At 52.7% G+C, this 26,279-nt stretch overlaps 3 protein-coding genes across 7 annotated transcripts; 1 reads left to right on the top strand and 2 right to left on the bottom strand.

Moving 5' to 3' along the window:
* Positions 1–4,485: 4,485 nt before the first annotated feature.
* On the bottom strand, positions 4,486–13,522 carry SEPTIN12 (septin 12). Its single transcript, XM_014551795.2, is given in 10 exon segments — positions 4,486–4,691; positions 4,693–4,812; positions 4,898–4,949; positions 5,806–5,902; positions 9,038–9,133; positions 9,231–9,348; positions 9,490–9,627; positions 11,198–11,279; positions 11,351–11,476; positions 13,360–13,522. Coding segments are annotated over 10 exon segments (1,086 nt in total). The 3' UTR covers positions 4,486–4,597.
* Positions 13,523–19,039: 5,517 nt separating this feature from the next.
* SMIM22 (small integral membrane protein 22) lies at positions 19,040–20,584 on the top strand. 3 transcript variants are annotated; one of them, XM_032460315.1, is made up of 4 exons: positions 19,040–19,130; positions 19,340–19,501; positions 19,586–19,671; positions 19,795–20,584. In XM_032460315.1, the coding sequence occupies exons 1-4, from the start codon at positions 19,055–19,057 to the stop codon at positions 19,834–19,836; spliced, it is 366 nt and encodes a 121-aa protein (XP_032316206.1). In that variant the 5' UTR covers positions 19,040–19,054; the 3' UTR covers positions 19,837–20,584. The 3 variants fall into 3 exon arrangements, with proteins under 3 accessions (XP_032316206.1, XP_032316208.1, XP_032316207.1); XM_032460317.1 differs by having other exon boundaries at positions 19,049–19,126; XM_032460316.1 differs by having other exon boundaries at positions 19,089–19,157.
* Positions 20,193–25,990, bottom strand: ROGDI (rogdi atypical leucine zipper). Of its 3 annotated transcripts, XM_032460312.1 has the most exons (11): positions 25,813–25,978; positions 25,670–25,741; positions 24,890–24,972; positions 24,592–24,646; positions 23,814–23,894; positions 23,328–23,423; positions 21,965–22,063; positions 21,481–21,594; positions 21,264–21,313; positions 21,032–21,158; positions 20,193–20,734 (listed from the first exon to the last, which is right to left on the bottom strand). In XM_032460312.1, exons 1-11 carry the CDS (start codon positions 25,855–25,857, stop codon positions 20,693–20,695), a joined length of 864 nt encoding a protein of 287 aa, XP_032316203.1. In that variant the 5' UTR covers positions 25,858–25,978; the 3' UTR covers positions 20,193–20,692. The 3 variants fall into 3 exon arrangements, with proteins under 3 accessions (XP_032316203.1, XP_032316205.1, XP_032316204.1); XM_032460314.1 differs by lacking the exon at positions 21,965–22,063 and having other exon boundaries at positions 25,813–25,990; XM_032460313.1 differs by lacking the exon at positions 23,814–23,894 and having other exon boundaries at positions 25,813–25,985.
* Positions 25,991–26,279: the final 289 nt, after the last annotated feature.

The following is a 26,279-nucleotide window of genomic DNA, read 5'->3' on the forward strand; positions in this document are numbered from 1 at the left end:
TGTGAGATTCATCCATACTGTTGTGTGTATCAGCGGTGGTAGGTTCATTTTGATTGCCAAAGAGCAGCCTGTTGTGCGACTCTGCCACAATTTATCCACTCTCCTGTCATCTGACATTTGGAGTTTCCAGTTATGGGCAACCATAAATAAGGCTGCTAGAACATTCTTGTCCGTGAAATCTGGGGAAGGTTTTATTGTACCAGGCATGTGGGAATTCACTCATTTAAAAACTGCCCACCATTGTTAGTTAATACAATGACTGTGTCATCACAACATGAACTTGCTTAATGTATGACACAAAGGAAATCCCTCAACACCTACAAAAAGGAACAAAACGATCAGAAAAAAAAAAAAAAAAAAAGGCTCCTCAAAGAACCTGGGCATCTGTGAACACACAGACCTGAGGTAGGAGGTTGGAGCGCTTCCCCTGTTTTCTGCATGAGGAAGTGGATTCCGAGATGTCAGATGACTTGTCTAAAGTCCAGCAGTTTTAAAGGGGCAGAGCTGGACTTGTAATCGCGCCTGCTGGGCCTGGGGAAACCCAAGATGCGCCAGCTGAGACCTCTGCCCTCACCCAGCTGATGTGGGTCAGGAGATGCAGGAGGAATCTGGGCACAGCCATTTCTGGGTACACACCTGACTCTGTGCCAAGTATGGGCTGCAGTCCCCGTAGGCAAGGCAAGAGCTTCCAGACTGTAAGGAAAGCCAGCAGCGGAGAGCAGGACCAGTTGTCCCTGGATTACCACCCACAACAGCCAGAAAAAAAAAAAAAAAAAAAAAAAAGGAAAAGAAAAGATCGCCCTAGTGATCAGAAAGGGGCAGTCCGGGTCTGAACACGGTGAGAGGAGGCTACTGGAGCCTGGGGGAGGGCCAAAGCAGGGTGACCAGGAACCAGGAAGGGAGAGGTAGGCCAGTGGCTTTCTATTTGTGTCTCCAGGTGACCCTAGAGGGAGGAGATCCTTTCAGGGAAGGGACTGAGCTAATTTTTTTTTTAATTGAAATCTAGTTGATTTACAATGTTGTGTTAGTTTCTGGTGTACAGCTCATATTTTAAATGTAGTAATGTTTTCTGAATAGGGAATACATGCTTCTGGCTAACAAGCCATTCATGCAGCACAAAAGGAGATAGAGTGAGAATTAGGTCTCCTTCCCACTCTTGACCCCCAATCCCGTTGCCCTCCCTGGAAGCAGCCGTGGGTCCCAGGGTCTTCAGTGCCCTTCCAGATATTTCTGTCCCTGTGCTGCCTACTTCTATTGCTCCTTGTTCTCCTCTCATCAACACTTTTAGGCAATCAATCTGTCTGTACAAAGAGTCATGATAAGGAATTCAAATGCAGCACCTAACAGGCTAGTAGCTCAGTGATACAGCATATGCTTAGTAAGCACGAGGTCCTGGGTTCAGTTCAAATGCAACAACTGTGTGTCTGCCCTTCCCTACCTCTCTGTCCTCATTTCCTCCCATTCTCTCTCCTGGTTCATGCTGCTTCAGCCACACAGGCCTTCTATTCCCTGAATACTGCCAGCATACTCCTGCCCCAGGGCCTTTGCACTTGCAGTGTCCTCTTTTCCCTCTGTCTGGAATGCTCTGTCCCCAGATATGCCTTTATTGCTTCATGTTTTTATTCAAAATCTTCTTCTTAGTGAGCCCCCAGACCCCCTTCTTAACATTGCAACCCCCTCAACCCCAGACAGTCCTATCCCTCTTCAGTGCCTGACTTGGTGCCAGAGTACCCATCACAATCCAGCCTCCTCACATGTTATGTATTTGCTTTGTCTTTTGTCATCTTGCCCCACTCAGGTTCAAGCTTCTGAGGGCGGCCCATTGGTTTTGTTCTCTGCTCATCCCCCAGCCTCTGCAGCAGCACCTGGTGGGCCCTGGGAGTCTATTCCTAGCATGAACACAGAGCTGCCTTACTCTTTTTAAGGACCTTGTTCCTTATATTTCATGATGTTGTGGGCTGAAGAACCGCCCCCAAATATCCCCTGTTCCCACTCCAGACCCTGAACACATGTTCTTACCTTATATGATAAGAGGGACTCTGCAGATGTGATTAAGGATTAAGCTAATGATTTGGAGTTGGGGACGGGATCCTGGGTTATCCCCCTGGGCCCAATGTAGCCACAAGGATCTTTCAGAAGCAAGACTGAGGAAGGGACCATGAAACAAGGAATGACAGTGGCCTCTAGAAGCAGGTAAGAGCAAGGATATGGATTCTCCCTTAGAGCCTTCAGAGGCAGTGCAAGCCTGTTGACACCTTGATTCTGGCTCAGGGACATTAATTTCATACTTCTGACCTCTAGAGCTATGAGAGGATAAAAATCTGTGTTGCTGAAGCCTCCTAGTTGGTGCTAATTTGTTACAGCAGCTGTAGGAAACGAATACATGGCATTTACTTTCCATTCCCCACCGGTGTTCTTTCCTGCAGTAGGTACCACTGTCAGTGGTTCTCAACTGGGGAGATTGTGCCCACAGGGGACATCTTTGATTGTCACAACAGGAGGGGCGGTGCTACTGGCACCTAGTGGGTGAGGCCAGGGATGCTGCTGGTTGTCTTACAAAGGACAGAACAGCCCCCACCACCCACCACAAGGGCTGACCCGGCCCCAGATGTCAATAGTGCCGAGGCTGTGAAATCCTAGTCTATTCGTGGGATCCATTCCTAGAAATGCAATTGCTGAACCAAAGGGCATGTGATTTTGAAAGGTAGATGGGGCCATAACCTTAACCTTGGAAATGAGTTCAGCTCATCCACAGTAATACTCCAACTGTGAGATGTTGTGCTGTGGATAGTGTGGGTCCCCACTGGCCCTGGGAGTTCCCCAGACCTGGAGTCAGCAGGTTTGTAAATTCAGTGGGTAAATAACTATGGGGCAGGTATTGCAGGATTCACTCACTTAATCACCAGGTCCTGAGTGCCTGTCACGTGTATGAAGCTTGTGTATCCCTGCCCTTACAGAGGTCCCACTGGACAATAGGGAGATTAACCAGAAAACCACATGACGTGTACACAGAGAGGGCAGCGAGTACATAGGCTTAGAGAAGTCAAGGAGGGTTTCAGGGCAGAGGTGACTTTGAGCTGATGTGATGATTAATTTTATGTGTCTACTTGCATGGGCTAAAGGATGCCCAGATGGCTGGTAAAACATTATTCCTGGGTGTGCCTGTGAGGGTGTCTCCGGAAGAGGTTAGCATTTGATTCAGTAGACTAAAGCAAAAAGAGTCCCCTCCCCAAGGCAAGTGAGCACCGTCTGGTCCACTGAGGGCTTGAATAGAACAAAAGAGGTGGTGGAAAGGTGACTTTACTGTGTGCTTGAGCTGAGACATCCACCCTCTGCCCTCGACCATCAGAGCTCCTAGTTCTTGGATGTTTTGACTCAGGCTGTGACTCACACCACTGTCCCCCACCCCCCGATTCTCACGCCTTTAAACTTGCCCTGAATTACACCACCAACTTTCCTGGGTCTCCAGCTTGTAGACAGACGGCAGATAGCAGGACTTCTCGCCACCTTCACCTAAGGAGCCAATTCCTGTAATATATCTCCTTACACACGCCCCACTGCTTCTGTTTCTCCGGAGAACCCTGACTAGTACACCCCACAGTCACTCACTGAATGCTCCCCACCTGCTCGTGCCCTCCAGGAGCTTGCATGTACCGCATGGGCTTCCGTGAAGTCCATTTCCTTTCCAGGGTTCCAGAGAGTCCCGGGGAGGGCACACACCCTGCAGGCACAGCCTCCACCCTGGACCTGTGCTCTCTTGTTACTCATCCCTGAGAGCTGTTTCTCCAGGGGTGGCAGGCACATTCCGTGAATTCCTCAATTTTGTCCACACAGCAATGCTGTGAGAGCCATAGTATCACCCCCACCTCCCTTTTTTTTTTTTTGCAGCAGGTGGGAAGGTAGGTAACTAGGTTTATTTATTTATTTATTTTAATGGAGGTGTACTGGGGTTTGAAACAGTACCTCGTGCATGCTAAGCATGCTCTCTACCACTGAGCTACACCCCACCCCATCCCCGTTTTATAGATGAGGAAACTGAGGCCCAGAAGAGTAAGTGACTTGCCTAAGGTTGAATCGCACAAAGTCAGTGGCAGGGTGGGGATTTTCACATAGCTTCACCAGACTCCAAAGCTGGAGCTGGTTTCCCTCCTTCTGGTCTGCCGGGTGGGTTGAGGCAGAGGGGGAGGCAGGAGTGAGGGGGTGGGGGGTGGGGGAGCACACAGTTTTGGGAAGATGGCAAAGTTTTAAGTGTTTATGACGCCATGTGCCAGGAGGTAGGGACTGGGACCGCAGAGCCTGATTTGGAACTTGACTCTGGTTCTGGGGCAGAAAGGGGCTGGTTGTCCAAGGGAGGCCCTCCCAGGTCTTCACGACTCCTGAGGGCCTGGGGTCTCATACTGTTACTTTAAAAAGAAACACAATTTTATTTGAGAATAGCTCAAAGAAGACATTTACAAAACACCTTTTGTTTTCAAAGCACAGCTTTTCCCAAAAAGCAATGTTCACCTTTAATACACGCTCTAGTATACAGGTGTGTGCGGGGGGTTGGGGGGTGCCATGGCGTCCGGGAGACCCTGGGCCCAGGGTGCTCCAGTGCTTAGCATTCATCGTCCGAGTTGTCCTGGGTCCACCGGCAGACCTTCATGGTCCGGGGGGTGGCCTGGGGACTGGCAGGGCTGGGGGCCGGGCCCTGGGGCCAGGTTCACCCAGCCGGGCCCACGGGGCAGCACGTGGCTTTTGTTCAGTCTGAAGACACGGTAGTTCTCGTAGTGGATGTTATGGGTGATGTCCTTCAGGTCTTGGAGGTGGGTGCTGGGAGATGGGCGGCAGGACGGCTGGATTGACCACAGAATCCTCCAGGGCCCCCCGTAGCCCCCCGGGCTCCCCATTCGCTCACCGGATGAGCAAGTCTCTCAGGAGGGGGAACTCACAATGAGCCATGTTCTCCACTGCAAGACACCACCGAGCCCCTGAGCGCGGCTCTGCCTGCAGCCCTGCCCTTGGCCTCAGCGAGCACACTGCCATCTACCAGCCGCCCCGCCCCTCCCCGCACCTCCCGTGTTAGCCCACTTCCCTTCTCCATTCTTTCATTCATTCCAGCGCCCCCAGCCCTGGTACAGGTGGCTTCTACAAATAGTTGTTGAACCAAGGAACCCACTGATCATTTATCATTATACATTTAATAATGAGTGTAGGATGTTTATTATGCCACATATAATATGTGCTACTTCCTGCCTTTAACAGTTGTATCGGTAAGTCAGGGACTCAGGCCAGGGGCTGTGTCTCCTCCACTTTCTGGCCTGGCCCTCAGCAGGCCCATCCTCTGCTCCCTTGGGTACCTCCCCCTCCTACCCTGCACGTTTTCTTCACTCTACTTTTCCCACCTGTCCTTGTCTCATCAGCTCTGTGGGCACAGAAACCTTGCTGGTCCCCCTTTCACTGTACCCCTCAGGAACCACACATCGTGTGCCCGGCACTTGGTAGGCCCACAATCAATTCTGGTGAGCAAATAGGGCACCTTCTGGGTGCCGGACATCGTGCAAAGGAGTGGCTCTGACCCCTCTGACTGCCCTATGAGGTTGATGTTACAGTGATGCCCACCTGACGGTAAGGAAACTGAGGCCCAGAGAGTCAGGTTACCTCCCTAGGGCCTCTCAGCTGCACAAAGGAGATTGACCCCAGGGCTCTGTTTCTTGGCTCTGGGCTTAACTACACGGGGCTCTATGGTGGGTGTAAGGATGCCAAAGGCATGCGCGGCTTTTCAGTCCGTTCTCCCTGGGCCCTCCCCAGAGTCCCTGCACTGACCTTCAATGATGCCCCACTTCGTCTTCCGGCCCAGGACACATCTCCCATTCACCAGGTGCTCTCGGTCGGCCCCGACCACAGCAAAGGGGATCCGTTCCTGTGGGGAGGGGACAAGATGTGAGGGAGGGCTGGTCCCACTGGGGAAGTGGAGAGAGAGGACACCAAGGTAGGAACTTGAAAGGTGCTGTCCTTTGTGGGGAGAGAAAGTGGGAGAAGGAGCACAGACATCTAAAGTCAGAAGACACAAAGTCTAATCGGCGCCTCAGTTTCCTCATCTGTAAAATGGGAGTCACAACAGAACCCACGCAGGGCTTTGCGACTCTCTGGGAAGGGCTTAGCAAGATTAAGAGGTACGTAGAGTAAATCTTGGAAACCCAGTACTACTCAGAGTCGTATTAATGATATAATCCTGCTCTTGTCCCTATCTCTTACCTGTGAAACCGTCAACCATTGTCATGAGGGTTAAGAGAGAGAATTTATAAACCAGTGGTTAGCAACCTATGGCTCCTTGGCCGAAACATTCAAGTTCATTCAGTCCCGCCCATTCATTGACTCTTTCCTGCTACTACCGCAGAGTTGCATAATTCCAACACAGACTCGTAGCCCACAAAGTCTAAAATATTTACCATCGTCTAGCCCTTCACAAAAGTTTGCTAAGCCCTGTGGAAATTCCAGTTGTTTACTTGTTCATGGCCAGAAAGGAAGTGGAGATTAAACTCCCAAGTGCTGAGCGGGGAGGGTAGAGCTCAGTGGTAAAGCGTGTGCTTAGCATGCATGAGGTCCTGGGTTTAATCCGAGTACCTCCATTTAAAAAAAATAATAAGTGAATAAATAAAAACCTAATTACCTCCCATGCCAAAACAAAGCAAGCAAACAAACAAAACCCCCCAAGTGCTGCATGTGGTTTGTTTTTGTCTCTAAGAATTAGGTTGTGATGGGGAATAAATTGATGCTAATAACAACTATCTGTTGCATACTTATTATATACCAGCCCGTTGTCAACCTTCAATCAATGTTACACATCTGGATGATTTATTGAAGTGTTAATTTGAATATATTCTCCTTCATTTCCCCCTAGTTCTGTTCCAGCTGTGGCCACGCTGCTGTCTTTGCCGGCCTCAGGACAGAAAGCAGGAGGTCAAGGTTCTTTGAATCTTTCACAGGAAATGCTGTTCATTGCTCCAGCGGGGAGTGGAAAGAGGGAATGTGAAAAGAAATTTGGTGCCAACTGGGAAGCAGGGCTTCCAAGTACAAATGTGCAGTTTGTGCACTGCACAAAGGCATCTGGCTATGAGGCTGTGTAGGGCTGAAATCCCATGCAAGGCCCCGTCTGTGAAGGAAGCTACTGCCTTTTTCTAATCCAAGCAGAAGTGCTGTGTAGGCTAACAGGGTCCCTGGGGGAGGTGGATGCCTCACCCAAGTGCTTTGCAGGATCCAGACAGACTGACAGAATGTACCACAAGGACAACAATATGGGGACTTGCAGTTGGAGTTCAGTTGATTCAGAGAAAATGAAGATACTATTTTCCCTCGCCTCCTCTCTTCCTCTCTTCCTCTCTTTCTTTCTTTCCCCTTCTTTTTTCCTTTCTTCCTTGTAACAGCTTTACCGAGATATTATTTACATACCATAAAACTTGCCCATTTAGAGGTACAGTTCAGTGGTTTTTAATATGTTCACAAGATTGTGCAACCAACACCACAATCTAATTGCAGAGCGCTTTCATCGCCCCCAAGTGAAAACCCCTACACTTTAGCATTCGCTCCCCGTTTCCCCCAAACCTCCTAGCCCCTGGCAACCACGAATCTATTTTCTGTCTCAATACATTTGCCTATTCTGGACATCATGTAACGGAGTCATATAATATTTGGCTTTTTGGGTCTGGCTTTTACATTTTCAAGGTTTATCCACACTATAGCGTCTATCAGAATTTTATTTCTTTTTATGGCTATTCCATCAGATGGATGGACCACATTTATTTATCTATTTTTTTTTAAATGGAGGTATGACATTAAACCCAGGACCTCGCTCATGCTAAGCATGTGCTCTACCACTGAGCTATACCCAGCACCCTGTTCATCTATTTATAAATTAATGGACATTTGGACTGTTTCACTTTTTAACCATTATGAATAATTCTACTAGGAACACTTGTATATGAGTTTTTATGTTGACATAGGTTTTCTTTTTTTAAATAGCTTTATTGAGATACAATTCACATAGTCATGTTTTTTAAAATTTTGATTTATTTATTGTTTACTTGTCTCTTCTCTTTTGCGGGGGGAGGTAATTAGGGTTTTTTTTTTAAATGGAGGTACTGGAGATTGAACCCAGGACCTCGTGCATGCTAGGCATGCACTCTACCACTGAGCTTCACCCTCTTCCCAACACAGGCTTCATTTCTTATTAGAGTGGAAATGCTAGGTCACTAGGCTAGTGTCTAACCTTTGAAGAACTGCCAGACTGTTTTCTAAAGCGGATGCACCATTTGACATTCCCACCAGCAGCGCATGAAAGTTCCAGTTTGTCCAATTCCTTACTAACACTTGTCATTGTCTGTCATTTTGATAATCGCCACCCTAGTGGGCGTGGAGTGGTATCTTATTGCGGCTTTGATTTGCATTTCCCTCATGACTGATGACCGCGAACATCTTTTTCATATTCTTACTAACCATGTGTGTAAAATCTTTGGGGAAATGTCCATTCAAATCCTTTGCCCATTTTTTTATACATATACACCCTTTATTTTGCATTCTCCTGGTTGTTAATGAGGTTGACCATATAGCCATATGAATTTTTTTCTATGAAATTTTTTTCTTTCTCATTGATCATTTCTATTTTTCTTTTTCCTTTTTTAAATGGCGGTACTGGGGATTGAACCAGGACCTCGTGCATGCTAAGCATACACTCTACCACTGAGCTATAACCCCGCCTTTGCCCATTTTTAAATTGGCTTACTTGCCTTTTATTGTTGATTTGTAAGAGTTCTTTATATATTCAGGGTACAAATCCCTTATCAGATATCTCCTTTGCAAACACTTTCTCCCTTTCTGGGGGTTGTTGATATGACCTACTTCTTGAGTTTGTGGATGGATGGAGATTCACACCTGCTAGAAATACATGAACTTTCCCCAAGTTGTGAAGAGAGACGAATCTTCAGATGGAAAGCATGAGTGGAAAGCAAATCGCCCAGGCTCGGTCCCACCAGCCTCCCCACCTCCCACAGCCTCCTACCCGGATCTTGCTATTGAGGATCCTGTCATTGATGTCCTCATCGAAGCACTTCTGGGGGTACACCTCGATGCAGTGGGTCCTCAGGTTATGCTGGATCTGCAGACAGCACCTGGGTAACCTCAGCCCACCCTGTATACTTTGCCTGCTCCCCAACCCCAGCGACCCCCAGCTTGGCCCCAGGCGCCCAGATCACCCTGCGCCTGAAGGCCTCTCGTTCCTCAATGGTCAAGCTGTCAGCCCGGGCAATCACGGGCACCACATTCACAGTCTGGCAGAGGCGCTGCAGGAATTCAATGTCCAGGGGCCGCAGGCTGCTTAGGCAGGACAGTGACGGTGGCGAGTGTGTGAGTGAGTGAGGCGATGCCAGTTCGCAGCCCATGCCACGGACTCCTCCTCCTTCTCCTGTCCACCCCACGCAGATGGCCCTCCACCTGTGGGCCCAGCCACCTCACCAGTGTCCGGTGGGTGGCACGAAGTACACGCAGCAGTGCACCCGGGTGTCAGGGATGTGGCGCTGGCGGGTGATGAGAATCTCCTCCTGCAGGTACCGCTCGTACTGCTCATTGATGTAGCCCAGGATTGGGTCCCAGCTGGGGCAGGAGATGCCCAACCTCAGAACCTTGCCAGAAGCCCCCACCCCGGGTCCTCTGGGGAATCTCCTGTTAGGATGACCAATCGCCCAGTTTGCCCAGGATACAGGAATTTCAGTTTTGCACAACCTGAGGCCTTTGTTTACCTGAGTACCCTCCACCAACTCCTCTGCATCATCAGAGAGGCCCCTGCCCTTCTCCAGCTGAGGCCTCAGCTTCCTCTTCTGTAAAATGGGGACGATAAGAGCAGCTACTTTGTAAGGGAGGAGTGAGCATTAAAGGAGAGAAATGCTGAACCTGGTTCAAACCACCAGGGACTCTTGCCTGACTGTTGCAATGGTCTCCAGCCTCCTCTCCCTGGGTCCCTTTCCCTGCAGGACTACTGTCAACACAGCAGCCAAAAACATTCTTTTAAAACCAGGAGTCAGATCACCTCCCCTTTCTGCTCAGCCTCCAGTGGTCAGAAAAAAAAAAAAAGCTCAAGTCCCTTATGTTGCCCTTCAAGGCCCTATTGGATCCCACTACTGATCCTGCCTGCCTGCCCCTCCTCCTCTCCCTATCACTCAGGTTCCCCCAGCCACCCCACCTCAGGGCCTTTGCACATGCCACCTTCTAGGCACATGCCTTGAACACTCTTCCCCTGCGTGTGCACATAGCTAATTCTTCTCCTGGAAGTCTTTGCCCAGATGTCACCTTTTCTGTGAGGTCTTCCTTGATCACTCCGCTTAAAATTGCACACCCCTACCCCTGCCCATTACAGCTCTGTACTTTCACTCCCAGAAGTGTACCGTGTGGGTGGTAGAGTTCAGGTTCAGCCTCCATACAGCTGACTAATTTTGTTCATCGATTGCCCCCACCCCCACTACAATGTACATTCCGTGGAGACAAGGATGTTCTTCGGCTCTGTTCGTTGCTGTATCCCTGTGTCTAGGACAGAGCTTGCACGTGGTAAGTGCTATGTGAGGCATTGTGTGCAGGGCTGGCTTTGTGGGAATGTGAATGGAGCCATTACACAGGGTCTGGGCTTAGAAGGGCCCACGCAGGTCTGAACACTCTGCGGACGTAGTCTTAAAGTTCTCAGTGCTTTTTAAATAGGGCCCTCCCATTTTCATTGCACTGGGTCCCACAAGTTGTGCAGCCAGTCCTGATTATGCATATATATGTGTGTGTGTGTGTCTTACATTGAGAGCCTTGAACAACTTTGCAAGGGGCGTGTCATCAGTTCCAAGTTACAAAGAAGGAAGCTGAGGCTCAGAGAGCTTTGGTGGCCAGTCCGAGGTGATGCAGCTGGGAAGCAGTCTACCCAGGGGTCCTGACTCTGGACTGTGAGCTTCTAACCCCCTGCCACACCACAGCCTTTATTGAGCACTTACTGTGTGCCAGGCAGTGAGCTAGACCTTCAAGTTACTTGACTCCCTTGGATCTGGGAGGGATGGTTGCACAAACCCATTGCATAGACAAATAAACTGAGCCTCAAAGGTGCCACAGCCAGGTGGCTCCCAGAGACCGGAGGGGCAGGGGCAGCCAGGGCTTGGTCTTCCCTCACCCCCCACCCCTGCTGAGGACCCACCATTTGTCATTGTTGATCTGGTCCCCGAAGCCGGGTGTGTCAGTCACGGTCAGCTTAAGCTTCACGCCCTTCTCCTCGATGACTGGGGGGGAGAGTGAAGGGGCAGAGGCTGGGCCTGGGTGGGTGGGGTGGAGGGAGGCGGGTCTCACTCACCGTGGGTCACCGACTGCAGCTGCAGCGTTTTGGGCGTGGGCACCCCCAGGCCTGGCAGGGTGGACTTCCACATCTTGGACTTAAAGAGCGTGTTCACCATCGTGGACTTGCCAAGCCCGCTCTGCCCTGTGAGGAACCACATGGCACCAACAATGGTGAATGGGTTAGGCAGTGTTTTGGAAGCTCTTAAATAAGCTGTTCTGGAAAGTGAACTGTTTGCTAAGTATCACACACTTACGGAAAAGTGCGTATTATCATACGTCTCCAGCTCAACGCCTCCCCCTACTTTTTTTTTAATGGAGATGCTGAGGATTGAACCCACGACCACGTGCATGCTAAGCATGTGCTCTACCACTGAGATATTATCCTCCTCCCTCATTTTTTAATTGAAGCAAGATTCATATAATAAAAAATTAACATTAACCACTTAAAGTGTACAATTCAGTGGCATTGAGTACGTTCACAGTGTTGTGCAACTACCACCTCTATCTAGCTCCAAAACATTTTCATCAGCCCAAAAAGAAACTCTATACTCATTAAGCACTTCCTCCCCACGCCCCCTCCTGCCAGCCCCAGGCAACCACACATCTGTTTTCTGGACATTTCATATAAATGGAATCCTGCAATATTGTCCTTTTGTCTGTGGCTCCTCCCTCTCAGCATAATGCTTTCAAGATTCACCCACATTGTAGCATGGACTGGTACTTCATTCCTTTTCATGACTGAATAATACTCCACCAAATGGTTGGACCATGCTGTGTTTATCCATTTATCCGTGGATGGGCAGGTCAAAGCATTTTTACATATAAAACAACCTGTGCGTGCAGCGCCAGATCAAGAGACACAACACACAGCTACCCCAAGCCCACTCCTGCCTCGTCTCAGTAACTATTAACACAGCTCCAGGGACAGGGACAGCCGCTCTCCTGACTTTATCAGCGGGGTGCAGTTGCTGCCCATCCTCGACATCTTTCATATCTGGCTTATTTTGCTCAGAGCTACTAGGCAAGTTTCCCCCAGGCTGCCTGGGCTTGTAGATGGTCCATTCTCCCTGCCCTGGGGGCTTCTCAAACTCTGCAGACCACGCCCCGCAGTAGGACACATCCTACATCATGGCTGGACACACCTCTGTGTGTCTGACTGAAACTGTCCTTTGGGCTGTGCTATCCAATACAGGTGATATTGCCTGGCTATTGCCAGCGGCAATATGGCCACCTGGCCAACGTGAATTGAGGTGTGCCATCGGTGGACAAGAACAAACCATATTTTGCAGGCTTGGTATGACATAAAGAACAAAAAGGATCTCATGAATAATGTTTTATATGGATTACATGTCAAGATGACAGTATTTAGAAATGTGTTGAGTTAAATAAAAAAGACAGTTAAAATTAATTTTTCCTGTTTCTCTTTACTTTTTTTTAAAAGGAGGCTACTAGGAAACTTAAAATTATGGATGTGGCTCCTAGTACCTTTCTACTGGGTAGCCCTGCCTTAGAATAATGCTCTTAGCTGGGGCAACACACTCTGACATTTTCTGTTCTATGGTATCCAGTTCATTTTTTTAGAAGTGTAGTTTTTGAGTTACAACATTAATTCTGCATATATGAAAATGCGATTCCAGATAAACCGACCCTTGGAGAACCTCCCTGATGCCAGGCACTGTGCCAGGTCAGATGAGGAAACTGAGGCAAAGAGGGGTCAGGGGACGTGCCCCAGATCACACACTGGTGGGCGTTAAGGCCTGGGACCAGGATCTGAGTCTGAGAGTTCCCCACTCCCTGCCATGGTCTCTCCTTTATTGCTCTGTTCGGGTTGGGGCTTCATGGGTGGTTTTTGTCTTTCAGTGACTCAGTGTTTCCCAGATTTTCAGCTATAGCCCCCCTGTGAGGTATAACTGTCAGGCCCACCTTACAGATGGGGACACTGAGGCTCCGAGAGGCGACACATCCAGGCCCACGGGGTGGCATCCACTGGTCTGTCCTCCCGTAAAAGCCCCTGCCCTCACTCACCCACCACCATGATGTTGAACTCAAACCCCATCTTCATGGCCTTGATCTTCAGTTGGTCCAGCACGGCCTCGATGCCCACGTAACCAAGCATCTCGCAGGATGGTGTCCTGGGGCTGGAAGGCCTTGGTGAGCAGGGGGAGGGGGGCTGCCTCAGGGGGTCCATGGGGCTGAGGAACAATGATGCCTGTCATCAGGGTTGGGTGGGGAGAAGGGGGTTGCTAGGGCTCCAGTGGAGGACCACCCAAGGTCTCGTTTCTGAGCCTTGACTCCTGAGCCCTGCTCACAGGCACTCCCATACTTCATGCCCCCTGATCTATGTGTTCCCCAAGTCCCACGGCCCATGGGGTTTGGTGAGGGGTGTCTGGGGGAGCTGCATCTCAGGGGAGACTGAACTCCCTTTCTGAGGTGCACCAGCCCCAGGGATATGTCCCTCCCACACCCTTGGCCCAGGCAGGCTCCCTGCTCAGACACTTCCCCAGCAGACTGTGGCTGGCCTGGCAAAACCCAGGGGCTGGACCTGTGGGGGACGGAGAGCGAGAGAAGCAGCCTCGTGTAGCACCTGGTGGCCCTGGGTCCCTGTGGGAGCTTTGGGGGCTGCCCTGTCCTGGCAGACCCTGGTGTGTGTGGTGGGGGCGGGGGGAGGGTGACAGTTAACTGAAGAATCTGAGTTCCACCCTCTTCCTGTGACCCTGGTCCTGGGGGAGCTTCTCTGCAGCAGGGGGCCAAGGACTTCGACAGCTAAGCCACTCCTCCAGGCCCTTTCAGGTCCCTGCCCTATAACCCTCACAATGATCCTAGCTCTACAGACAGGAACCCAGGCCCCCAAGGCGGCTCCCTTGCCCAAGGTCACCTGGCTGCTAAGTGGCAGAGCTGGGCTTCAGCCAGTCCCTCGGGCTTCCAAGTTCATGCCCCTTAAGCACTCTGCGGGGAAGCAGACTTGTGACCCACAGCTGGAAGGCAAAACATCCACGTGTTTTCTTTAGTCTGTCAGTTGCCAGTGCCACAGGGTTTTAAATTGCCAACATACCCCGTGTTTTGTTTGTGCATGACACGGTTCTAAGAGCCCCAGGATGTTAACGTAGTAATCATCACAGCCCTATGACGTAAGTGCTGTAACTGCCACCAGTTTACAGATAAGAGAGTGTCCGGAGAGTGGTTCAAGGTCACACAGTAAGGAAGAGGCAGGGCTGGGATCCGAGTCCACGTGCTCACCCTCTACAGCCTCCTTTCTTGTTTACAGGAACACCTAGATTTCTGCTGCTTCGTGGAGACTGTAAGCCCTGGCAAGTCCCGGCCCAGCCCACAGCTGACTCGAGCTGCCCTGTTAAGTTGGGCTACGTGCTCTCCAGTTTGCCATAGTCCTCACCCCCCCCTAATGTCTCTCTGATGTTTCTTAAACCAAGTCCATCTCACTTGGCTTGTCCTTTCTCACCTGTTTCCTGGCACCTGAGTTTGCAAGCCCTAAGCAATCCGCGTCTCAGACGTTGGCCAATGTTCTCTGTAAAAGGCCCGATAGAACACATATTAAGTTTTGCCCATCCTAAGATCTCTGTTGCACACTCCAGCTCTGCCCTTGTGGTGTGAAAGCAGGTGGAGGCATGGGAGTGGCTTGTGCCACTCAGGCCATTCATAGAAGCAGGCGGTGGCTTGCCGCCCCCGCTCTGCCCCCGGGACTCACTAGTCCATTCACCTCAATTGCCCTGAGCCCAGCAGCCTCTGTCTCTCCCTGCCTGTGTCCTTCTACTCCCTTACCTTCTACACATCTGAGGACAGAGGCTTACACTTTACTTTCAAGGCTTGGAAGCCAGGAGTTAGGCTGGGCAGGGCCCGGGACAGAGCCCACCTGGAACATGATGCTCATCCCGCCAGAGAACTCTCTCAAGCTATGACGCCACAGCCCCTGAAGGACTTGGAGAGGCTGTGGTCTCATCGTCAACACAGATGAGAACGTTCTGTGTGGATGGCCGAGCAGCACAGGTGACTAACACGGGGACCGACCTTGCACAGGAGGGGATTCTTGCCTCTGGGGATGTCCCCTACGGATATAAGCTTCTCTGCCGAGAAAACATTTTCTCTAGGAGAAGCATCCCACAGGAGTGATGTAGGATTCTGGAAACTTGCGGGGAAGAAAGCCTGAGTGGACACCCACCGGGACTGTGGACAGGAGGACCATGTCTACAGAAGGCAGGACCATTCAAGGCGCCCTTGGCCGTGCTGACTGGGGAAAGCCAAGGGTAAAGGGATCAGAGCAGTGTGAGGATGGCCGGTGAGCCCGCAGGTACCCAAACAACCAGACCAGAGGGAATCCACCCACAGGCTGAGTGAGGTGCATGGCCATCTGATGCACGTTTTCCAGTGCGTTCGCTGAGCTAAGGGAGCATTTGCATTGATTATTCCATTCAATCTGTACAACAACCCAAGGCGGGGGCGTACTCTTTACACACCCACTTTAAGGGTGAGAAAACTGAGGGGAGAAGGGTCAGGGTCCAGGCGCCTGGTCCCACCCTGGTGGGTGTTAAGGGCTGGGAGCAGGACCCCAGTCTGGGGTCTGACGCATCTAAAACGTGTCCAGCCGTGGCTTTTCCCCCATCATTGCTCTGCTTGGGTCTCAGGGTGGGGGGTGCTCTACGAGTAGTTTTGTCTTCTAATGACTCAGAGTAGCCCACATTTTCTTTAAAGAGAAGAAACAAGAAACGAGGCAGCCGGGGGTCTGGGCAGGAAGACTTTGGGTCAGTGGGGAGAGGAGGGGTCCATGGGCCTCCTGCCCACACAGCCAGGCCAAGGGGTGGGCAGGGGCCACAGTTGTCAGCCTCTTTCCGTGTTTTCTTTTCTCCATTGAGGTAAAATTCACATAACGTAAAATTAACTGCTAGCCATTTTAAGGTGAACAGATCAGTGGCATTGAGTCCATTCCTAATGTTGCAAAACCATCACCTCTGTCTAGTTCTGAGACAAGCACATCACCCCAAAAGGAGACCCCATCACCACTAAGTGACCCCAGCCCCTATGAAACAATAACTGTTCTCTGTCTCTGTGGATCTGCCCCTGCTGGACATTTCATACACGTGGAATTATACAACATGTGGCCTTTTGTGTCTGGCTTCTTTGATGGATCATCATGTTTTCAAGGTACATCCACTTTGTAGCATGTCTCTCAGTAACCCTTCCTTTTCATGGCTGAATAATATTCCACTGCACAGATTGACAGCATTGTGTTTATTCATTCATCATGTGATGGACAATTTGGGGTCTTGCTGCTTTTTGGCTATTATGAAAAAATACTGCTGTGGACATTTCTGAACAAGTTTCCGTGTGAATATGTTTTCATCTCTTAGTATATACCTAGCAGCGGAAGGGCTGTGTCCTATGACAAAACTGTGTGTAACTTTCCAAGGAAATGCCAGACCATTCTCCACAGTGGATGCAACCCTACCCCCTTTCACAACAGAACACTCCAGTCATTTCCAAACTATCCTCCCTTGGCAACAGGAATCTGAGGTCTCAGAATGGGATGGAGGGGAGATCAGGTGTAAGGCGGGGATCCCAGCACAGGAGTGTTTATGACATGATGGTCAAGGGCTCTGGAATCCGAACATGTGGGTCCCAGCTCTGCTTTCTCTGCTCACTGGGTGTGCTTGGCATAATTGTGGTCCCCAAAGATGTCCCCATCTGAATTCCTGAAACCTGTGAATATGATACCTTACATGGCAAAAGGGACTTAGGAGATGTGATTAAGGTTTTGATGGGGAAATTGTCCTGTGGGCCAGTGTAATCACAGGGGTCCTTATAAGAGGGAGACAAAAGGGGTAGAGTCAGAGATGTGAGGATGGGAGCAGAAGTTGAAGTGATGGGGGTGGGGCGTGAACCCAGGAATGTGGGTGGCTTCTAGAAGCTGGAAAAAGCAAGGAATGGATTCCCCACTAGACCCTTCAGGAGGAACGCAGTCCTGTCCACCCTTTTTAGACTCTGACCTCCAGAGCTATAAGATAGTAAACCTGCATTGTTTTAAGCCACCAAGTTTATGGTAGTATGTTACAGCAACAACAGGAAATGAATACATTAGATGTGTGACTTGAGCTAGTTGCTGAACTTCACAAGGCCTCAGTTTTTACATCTGTAAAATGGGAATAGCAATAATACCCACTGTAAGATTGCCATGAGGAATACAGTAGGTAATAACATACTTCAGTACTGCGGGTTCAGTTCCAGACCACCACCATAAAGCAAATATTACAATAAAGGAAGTCACAGATTTTTTAGTTTCCCAGTGCACTTAAGAAGTTGTGGTATATTTATACAATGGAATACTACTCAGCCATAAAAAAGAATAAAATGCCATTTGCAGCAATGTGCATGGACCTGGAGATTGTCATTCTAAGTGAAGCAAGCCAGAAAGAGAAAGAAAAATACCATATGGTATCACTCATACGTGGAATCTAAAAAAAAAAAAAAAAAAGACACAAATAAACTTATTTATAAAACTCTTTAAAAAGACTCACAGACATAAAAAACAAAACTCATGGTTACCAGGGAGAAAGCAGGTAGGAAGGGATAAAATGGAAGTTCAAGATTTGCATATACTAGCTACTACATATAAGATAAACAACGAGTTCATACTGTATAGCACGGGGAACTATATTCAATATCTTGTGGTAACCTATAATGAAAAAGAGTATGAATAGGAATATATGTATGACTGAAACATGATGCTGTGCACTAGAAATGGACACAGCACTGTAAACTGACTATACTTCAATAAAAAAGTTATGTTTACATTATACTGTAGTCTATTAAGTGTTCAATAGCACTGTGTCTAAAAAAAACAATGTACAGATCTTAATTAAAAATACTTTGCTAAAATTGCCAAAATGATTACAGTTAGTAACATCAAAGATCACTGATCACAGATCGCCACAATAATAGCAATGAAAGTTTCTAAATGCTGTTGGAAAATGTCCCCAGTAGATTTGCTCCACCCAGGGTTGCTACAATTTGTCAAAAACTTTCTTTACTGTGAAGTGCAGTACAGAAAGGTGTGTCTGTATGATGACAGGCACAGAGCCTAACATTAGCCAGTAAGCTTTCCCTGCTAGACCATAAGCCCCACAAGGACAAGAAGGCATGTCCACCTGGTTTACCCACAGTCCCAAGCGCCCAGCAGTCCTGGCCCTTGGTGGGCCTGGTCAGAGTAAGGCAGGAGTTAGAGCTGCCTCCAGATGGTACATAGGGAGCCCCAGGCCCCAAGTTCCAGGGATAGAGCTCATTTGAGTAGCGAAAACCATTGTCTTGTAAGGGTCACTGTGAGGATTAGAATAGAGGAGGAAGACCCCAAAAGGCTGCAAGTGGGATGCCAGGCACATGGCCGCTGGCCAGGGAAGGGCTGGGAAATGGAACCAGCTTCTCCCTCCCTCTCACCTCCCGCCATTTTTTTTGTCTTCATCTGTGAAATCAACAGAGGCTGAGCGCCCACTGTGTTCCCGGCTGCTGGCCTGGTTTATGAGAAAAAGTGAAAAAATGCCCAGAATGAAGAGGTAGACCGGCTGGTGGCCGCCTCTCTGGGTCCCGCAGCATTTGCTGCTGTTAGGAGGCAGGAAGCACACCTGTGGGACACAGGCCCCGCCCCACCGAGCTCTGCAGCCCCGGGCTGGCCCTGGGGGAGCAGGGTGGGAGGGGCTGGCTGCCCAGGCCCCAGGTGATGCGGATCCGGAAGCAGGAAGTAGTCTGTGCTCCCAGGACCCAGGACCGGTCTGGCTGGGGGAGCCCAGAGGCAGGTCTGGGGATGGGGCTACCGGGAAAGGGTAAGGGGAGGGGGCTGCCCTGGCCAGGGTCGGGGTCAGGAAAGGAAGACGGGCAGGGGTAGGGGCTGGGGCCCAGAGAGGTGGTGTGGGCGGGCAGGGCCAGGGCTGGACTGTGGAGGCCGGATGTGGCAGCCCCAGAGGAGCCCAGGGTTCTGAGATGGCCCTCTGGGGGGCTGGAGCAGGTGGCACCCAGGACCTTCCTGCTGAGATGGCCTTGTCGACGGAGGACCTGAAGCAGGAGCTGAATGCTACAGTCCAGCAAGTGCTGGGGAAACTAAGGAGTGGCCAGCTGTTCCAGTCCAAGTGGGACACCGCTGCGTTCCTCATCTTCCTCATCTTTCTCGGTGAGTGTGGCTCAGCCTCTCGCCCTCCCACCTCGTCTGCCTCCCAGGCCGAGGGCCATATCTGGACACCCGTCCCGCCCCCAGGAATCGTGCTGCTCCTGCTGCTGCTCGTCTGCTTCCACTGCTGCTGCCCTGACTGCTGCCAGCACCACTCCCCCAGGTCCCAGAAGGTGAGCCCCGGGCACCAAGGGCAGCATGGACCTGCGCTGGGGTGGGTGCTGGGCTTACTGTGGAGAGGGGTTGGAGCGGACTGAGGAGTGAAGCCACTCGCCCTCTCTGTGCCTCTCTTGCAGAAAAACTCCCGGGGATTTGATAACTTGGCCCTGGAACCTTAGCGCAGAGTCCCTGCCCCCTGCTCTGGTCCCCCGGGAAGGAGAAACAACGCCTTGTTCATTTGCAGCCTGAGTGTGGAGCATGTTCCGACCCTCCCATCGGGGTGGGCAGTGCAGGCCCTCACTGCTTCATCTAGATGCCCCTTGGGTCCCTCAACAGCCCGCAGCTGGCATGACTGTCACCAGGAGGCCTCAGGTGATGTGCTGGAGCCACCCAGCAACTGCCTGTGTGGCCATCCCACTGGGCTCCTCTGCACCGGGAGGCCAGGGGCTCAGTCACTGAATCCTGAGCCCGGCTCCTGGCCATCAGGGACCCCCTGGCCAGGCCCCCATTCAGACAGACAGACAGACAGACAGGCTCCAGGCAATGTCGGATGATCTTTATTTCTCAGAGCCCCTTCTAGAGCAGACATGGTCAAGGGCACGACAGCTCACGGGGGGCGGCCCCTGTCCTCCTTCCCTCCCAACTCACAGCTCAGAGCCACCACCCTCGCCATCCTGGGGAAGCTTGGCAGGCAGCTAAGAGGGGAGGAAGGAGAGCTCTGGGCCTGGCCCCACCCTGAGTCCAAAGGTTCTGGCCTTGTAGGGAGGGCAGGTCTTGGAACGGGGCCCTGCCTTTCTGACTTCCCCCATCCAAAACAAAAAAGCAAGGTAGTGTCCCTCCCAGTGGGCCCAGTGTTCAATCCCATCTGTGCAGATGTGACAGGCAGGACAGGGTGAAGAGAGAAATAAACAGCCCGCTGGAAACAAATAGTGTGCAGCGCTGGCTGGCACTCTGGGCGGGGAGAGGGGGTTGGAGGAGGACGGGGATCCTCAGGCAGGGGCCATTCCCAGGGTTACAGGCTGTTGGGTGCTCTGCTCAGAAAGGCCTGTAGCTCCAGTAGCTGGAGAACACGGAGATCTAGACGGGGAGGGAGATGGGAGACATGGTGAGGGGTGGTGCTGGGGGTCTGGCCCCTGCTGCACCTTCTGTGACTCAGGAGAGAGTTCAAGGTCATCCAAGGGCCATGTCCAGGAGATGATACCGTTGCCTAGCAACACCATGTCTGGGGTGTGCGGAGAGCACAACAGACCTTAAGATTTGGGGGTGCTCTGGAGGTGTGACAGGAGCCCTTGGAATCCCCCCCAAATGGGCTAAACAACCTGCTGTTTGGCTAGCCTAACCTGAGTGACACCCCTCCTCCTCCCATGTGCCCACCTTATCCTTGAGCTGCTGGCACAGCTGCAGGGAGACGGTGAAGAAGACGAGGGCATCATTGAGCCACGGGATCACACACTCCACCTTGTGCACGTGACTCACCTCCAGACGCTGTGTACCCCACTCACTGGGGGAAGATGGGAGGGTCCCTGAGGGCGGCTGGGCCAGTCCGGACTCCATCCCCCGAGGTGCAGGGGGAGCTCCAGGGACCCCTCCCAGGCAGCCTACTTACAACATGGCCCCGGGGCTGTGGAGCACTGCGCCTCCAGATGGGCGGAAGTTCTAGGTAGAAGAGCATCAAACCAAGTCAGGCCCCAGGCTGCAGGGTGGGCTGGGGCGGGGGCGGGGGCAGGGGCTGGGGAAGGGGCAGGGGCAGGGCCTGCAGGGTGGGCTGAGGCTAGGGCTGGGGCAGGCTGCGACAGAGCGGGCAGGTGGGGCGGGGTGCTCACCTTGCTGGAATTGGGCTGCAGAGCATGCAGCTGATACACGGTGAGACAGAGCTTGTTGAGGTTGATGTAGACGTTGACCAGCAGGTCGGAGGGCAGGGCCGGGGCGAACATCCTCTGTAGGCAGCAGGGGGCGGGCAAGCAGGTGGGATAAGGTCCGGGCAGTCACCACCCCTCCAACAACCACATGGGGGAATCTCAGCCCCCATCCCATGGACTGGGGCTTCTAGACTCTCCCCAGGTGCCCCAGGTATCTTCCTGCACCACTGGGCTTGGGCATCACTGACCCAGATCAGGGGTGACATATCTGGGGGATGCAGGATGGAAGCCAAGGACCCTATCCCAGAAAACTGTGCACAGACATAGAACTCTGTCAACAGTTTGGGGCTTCCAGGCCCCTCTGGCACCCGTGTCCCTCCCAGGGGCAAGCTGGGTCCCTCTGTGGGGACCCCTTCTCCTGGAGCAGTGGCTGGTCTGAGGCACTGACCGTGAGGCCGCTGGCAGCGATCTCAGGCAGAGTGAGGGTGGCTGGGGTGGTGAGCCGGTTTCGGGCTCTAGTCAGCTGCAGCATCACAGCGTCCATCAGCTGGGGAAAGGGGACTTGTCACAGTGGCTGTGAAGGCAGCGGAGCCTAGTCCTGATTCCAACCTCTTCCCCACTCCCCAGCCCCCACATCAGAGAGCGACAAAGTTACCGCAGCTCCCAGCTTCTTCCCTGGGGGTCTCAGGGCCTGAATAAGCAGGAGGCTCGTTAAAGATTCAGGTAATTGGGCTCTAGCTGGGGGTGGGGGGCAGGACATCTGCACTGCTGACCACCCATTTGGAAGGTCCTACTGCATGGGATCCTGGGTGCTGATCCAATGGGGAATGGAAAGATCCCGGAAGTTAGTCCCAGGGGCATGAGGGCTTTGTGGATGGGGGTACAGGCAATGAAGGAACTTAGAAGAAAAAAATCTAATTCAGCTTGGGTGCAAGCAGCCAGGGAAGGCTTCCTGGAGGAAGCACTGGGACTCTGATTTGGACCCTTAAGGTGGGCAGCAGCACCGTTTTCACAGGTGAGGAAACTGAGGCTCCAAAGGGCTAAGGTCACACAGCTAGGAACAGTGGAGCCATCTGGAACTCAGCCCTTCCTTCTGCCATGGAGCAAAGCTCTTGCTCAAATTCAGAGCCCTAGTTTCCACTGCTTCCAGCTGTTCATCCAGCTGTTGCTGTGGTGCTGGGGTCACCTGGCTCCCAGGAAAGGCAGAATTACTGGGTGGAGGTGCAGGGGCTGCACCTTACACCCCACAAGGCAGTCATAGTTCTGAGAGGGATCTTAGTCCATCTGATTCCAAGTGTTCATATGTGGACCCAGAGGTCCAGAGAGGGTAAGGTGAATCACCTGAGGACACACAGCAAGTCAGGGGCAGAGCTAAGAAATGAACCCAGGGCATCTGGGCTCACCTTGTCCCTCCACACCATATGAATTTACTTTGTTAATAACAAAGGTTTTCTGTTGTCCATACTAACACCTGCAGCTACTGTTGACTGAGCACTTACTAGGGGCCACTTTACCTGCGTTGTCACAATTGGTAGTCACTATAGCTTGTTCCCCTTTTACAGGTGAGGCTACTGAGGCAAAGAGTGGCTAACTAAGTGACTTGAGGTTGCACAGCTCATTGTGGAGGCCCTGGGATCGTATCTGAGGTCTGACTCTGGAGTCTGGACTGTGAGCCATTCGACTGGCTGGATGGATGTGGGTACACTGAGAGCTGAGGGGTCAACCATCAGCTCCACCTGAGAATGTAGGGGCAGAGCTCTCCAGGGGCCTGGTCAGGGAACCTGGCTCTCCTGTCCCTCGGGGCAGCTCACCTTGAGGACCTCTGCTCCCGTCCGGAACTGGTAGCTCTCATCCCGGTTGGTGAGGAGGTAAATGGCTTGGCTCACGTGGTTCCTGGCATCCTGGATCTGAAAACAGCACCCAATGGGTGGTCAGAGGGCTGGGCCTCGGCAGGGAGAGGTGCTGCCTTCAGAGCAAAGGCCTTGAGGTGGAAAAAGCTGGTTGCCAGTGAGAGGGAGGGGGCAGAGGCCAGGCACAGTCACATAGGAGCTGCTAGAGAGCATAGACTTGGTCCCCAAGAGCCATGAGAAGCCCCTGGAGGCTCTCAGCAGGGAGTGATTTGTTCAGGGTGTCCTACACAGAGGACAGGCTAGGCTTTGGAGATCAGGCACTGCCCACCCCAGCTGCCCTGCTGGAAAAAACACCCTCCCAGGCTTGCTATGGCTGCCAGTCCCCACAGTGGTCTGCCCCTGCCTGCCCTTGTGGCCTGAGCCCTGGACAATGAAGGGCCAGGTCACCTGCTGCAGCTTCCACTGCTTGTCCTCCCGGAAGGCGAAGTGCAGCAGCTGGTTGTTACGGGGCGTCTTCAGGTTCACGTCCTGCTGGGCAAGAGCGGGATAAGCTGGCCAGAGGGACGCCCTCCTGCTTTTGGCCACTCTGAGCCCTTGAGCCAGGCGCAGAAACCAGGTGTGCGCCGCAGCTCAGGCCTCAGCCACTTCCTGGGGCAGAGGGTCTCAACACTTTGGCCAACTGAAGGGTGAACAGGGAGGTCAGGAAACAGGAACCCAGGCCCAAGAGGAACCACAAAGAAATGAAAGGGAAAAAAGAAAGGGGAAGGTGGCCTTGGCTGGGAGGAGGTGTGTGGTTGTGCGCAAATAGGGAACATTTGTACATGCCAAGGGACAAACCGCCCACCCGAGGAGGAGAAGGAACTTCCTCCATGCCTTGGCATCTGGCACAGGGTCAGGTGCAGACAGAACTCAGATGTTGGCTGATTCCACTTTGATCTGGGGCCAGCCTAATCCCTGGGCCCAGACTCCAGGTAGGGTTGTCTGCAGAGCATCTGCCCCTTCCTGCACCTCTCACTGAAGCCACACACCAAATCCCATGAGCAAGTTAGGGGGGGTCATTGTCATTTTAACAAATAAGGAAACTGAAGCCCACAGAGATTAAGGATCTTGCCCAGAGTCACGCAGCAAGCTGGTGGCAGAGCTGAGATAAGCAGGAGGACCCCCATGCTCTTCCCCACAGGCTCCTGTGACAGCATGAGAAGGGGAGAGGGGCCGGGGAACTCACCGCCTGGCTCAGTGCATCCCCTTGTAGAGTCAGCACGCCCTTCACCTGGTCTGTGCTGCAATATGTGTGGGTCAGAGCAGGGCCTGCGGCTGCCCCCTCCTACTACCAACCCTCCCACCAGGCTGCCCCTGGCTGTCACAGGATGGTCCAGCCTGTCCCACTGCACACCCTCTGGACATCAGAGCTGAAGTCAGTCTGCAGGGTAGGGCTTTGGCCGTGCCACTTGACCTAGAGGGTATCTCAGGTGATTCCCTTCGCAAAGAGCCCATCCTCCCATTTCCACCCAGCCGGGGCTCACCCACAGCTGCCCAGGATGAAGTTCTCCTGCTTGGTGGGCCCCTCGGTGCCTGAACCTGGCAGAGTGAAGCGGAGAGAGGCCTCCTGGGGGACAGAGAGGAGTGGGGTAAAGTTCACCCACACCAGCCCAGCGCTTCTTCCAGAAGCCCCACTCCCAGGGCCCCTCCCCCACAGCCTGAGTTTCAGGTCCTACCTGAGCTGATACTTGGCTCCTTCCACATTCCCTGGGAGCCTACTGTGTGCCCAACATGGGATATAGAGCCGAGAGATACCCTCCTAGCTTGGTTAAGGTGCTTGGATGTGGGAAGCAAAGTCAGAAATGACAGTAGTCATGGCAACCCACAATTCTGGCCTTACCAGGCATTGCCTGGACATTTTGGGTGACTTGACGGGCTATCTTATCTTCACGACAGCCCTGAGGCTAGTACTGATATCTCCTTTTTGCAAAGTGGAGACCCAGAGAAATGGAGTACTTGGCTGAGGTCGAAATGCTGAGTCCTTCAGATCTGAGGCTAAATGTCACAGTTCCAAAGGAAGCCTTCCCCGACCCCGGGCTCAACCCAAGCCCACCGCGCTCATAAAGCTGCTTGTAGAATTGGGTAATTATCTGCTGGTGCCCCCGGCTAGATTCTAAGTCCACAGAGGGCTGGGCCTGGTCTAAACACAACGCATTGCGTTCACAGCCGGCGCTCGGGCGGCAGGCACGGGAGGCCGGGGCAGGAGCCACGCTGGGGGAGGATGGGGAGGGTGGGGGCCCTCAGAGGCCCGACAGACGCGTTACCTTGAGGATGTCCTGCAGCTGCCTCAGCACGGCGTGCACCTCGTCGTGCAACAGCCAGCGGAACTCCTCCTCCTGCGGGGACAGCCTCGCTGTCAGCTGTCCCGGCCCGCCGACCCCCACCCTGCCCCGCCCACGGGCCTCACCAGCACCGCCCGCTCCGCCGTCGTCGCTGCCATCACGGTCGCCATCGCCGCCACTCGCTGCCCAGCGACGGTCGTCACCTGCCCGCCGTCCGCTCGCCACTCGGTCCGCAGGCGGAGCCCGGGCCCACCCCCCGCCGCCGATTGGCTGCGCCGGAGCCCGCCCCACCCCCAGCCCGCGACGCCGCGAGCGCCCTGGAACCCGCCGGCACCGGCCGGCCGGAGCAGCAGCGTCCTGCGCCGCTTCCAAGGCTGCTCTCTAAGCTGGAGCGCTGTGGCCGCTCGTCCCGCCCCTTTCCTGCTCTTATAGGGCGCCGTGCTCCGCTTGCACTCATCGATTGGTCGGCAGGATGGCTTGCTCTCGCCGCGTCCGGCGATTGGTGGACGGGGCAGCTTGCTTCCGCCGGGACTCGCCACCAGCCCGCTAATTCCGCTGGTCCGGGAGGGGCCACCAGACAGTCTGGCGCTGT

This window comes from Camelus ferus, chromosome 18 (assembly GCF_009834535.1).
Source record: "Camelus ferus isolate YT-003-E chromosome 18, BCGSAC_Cfer_1.0, whole genome shotgun sequence".
Classification (NCBI taxonomy): Eukaryota; Metazoa; Chordata; class Mammalia; order Artiodactyla; family Camelidae; genus Camelus; species Camelus ferus.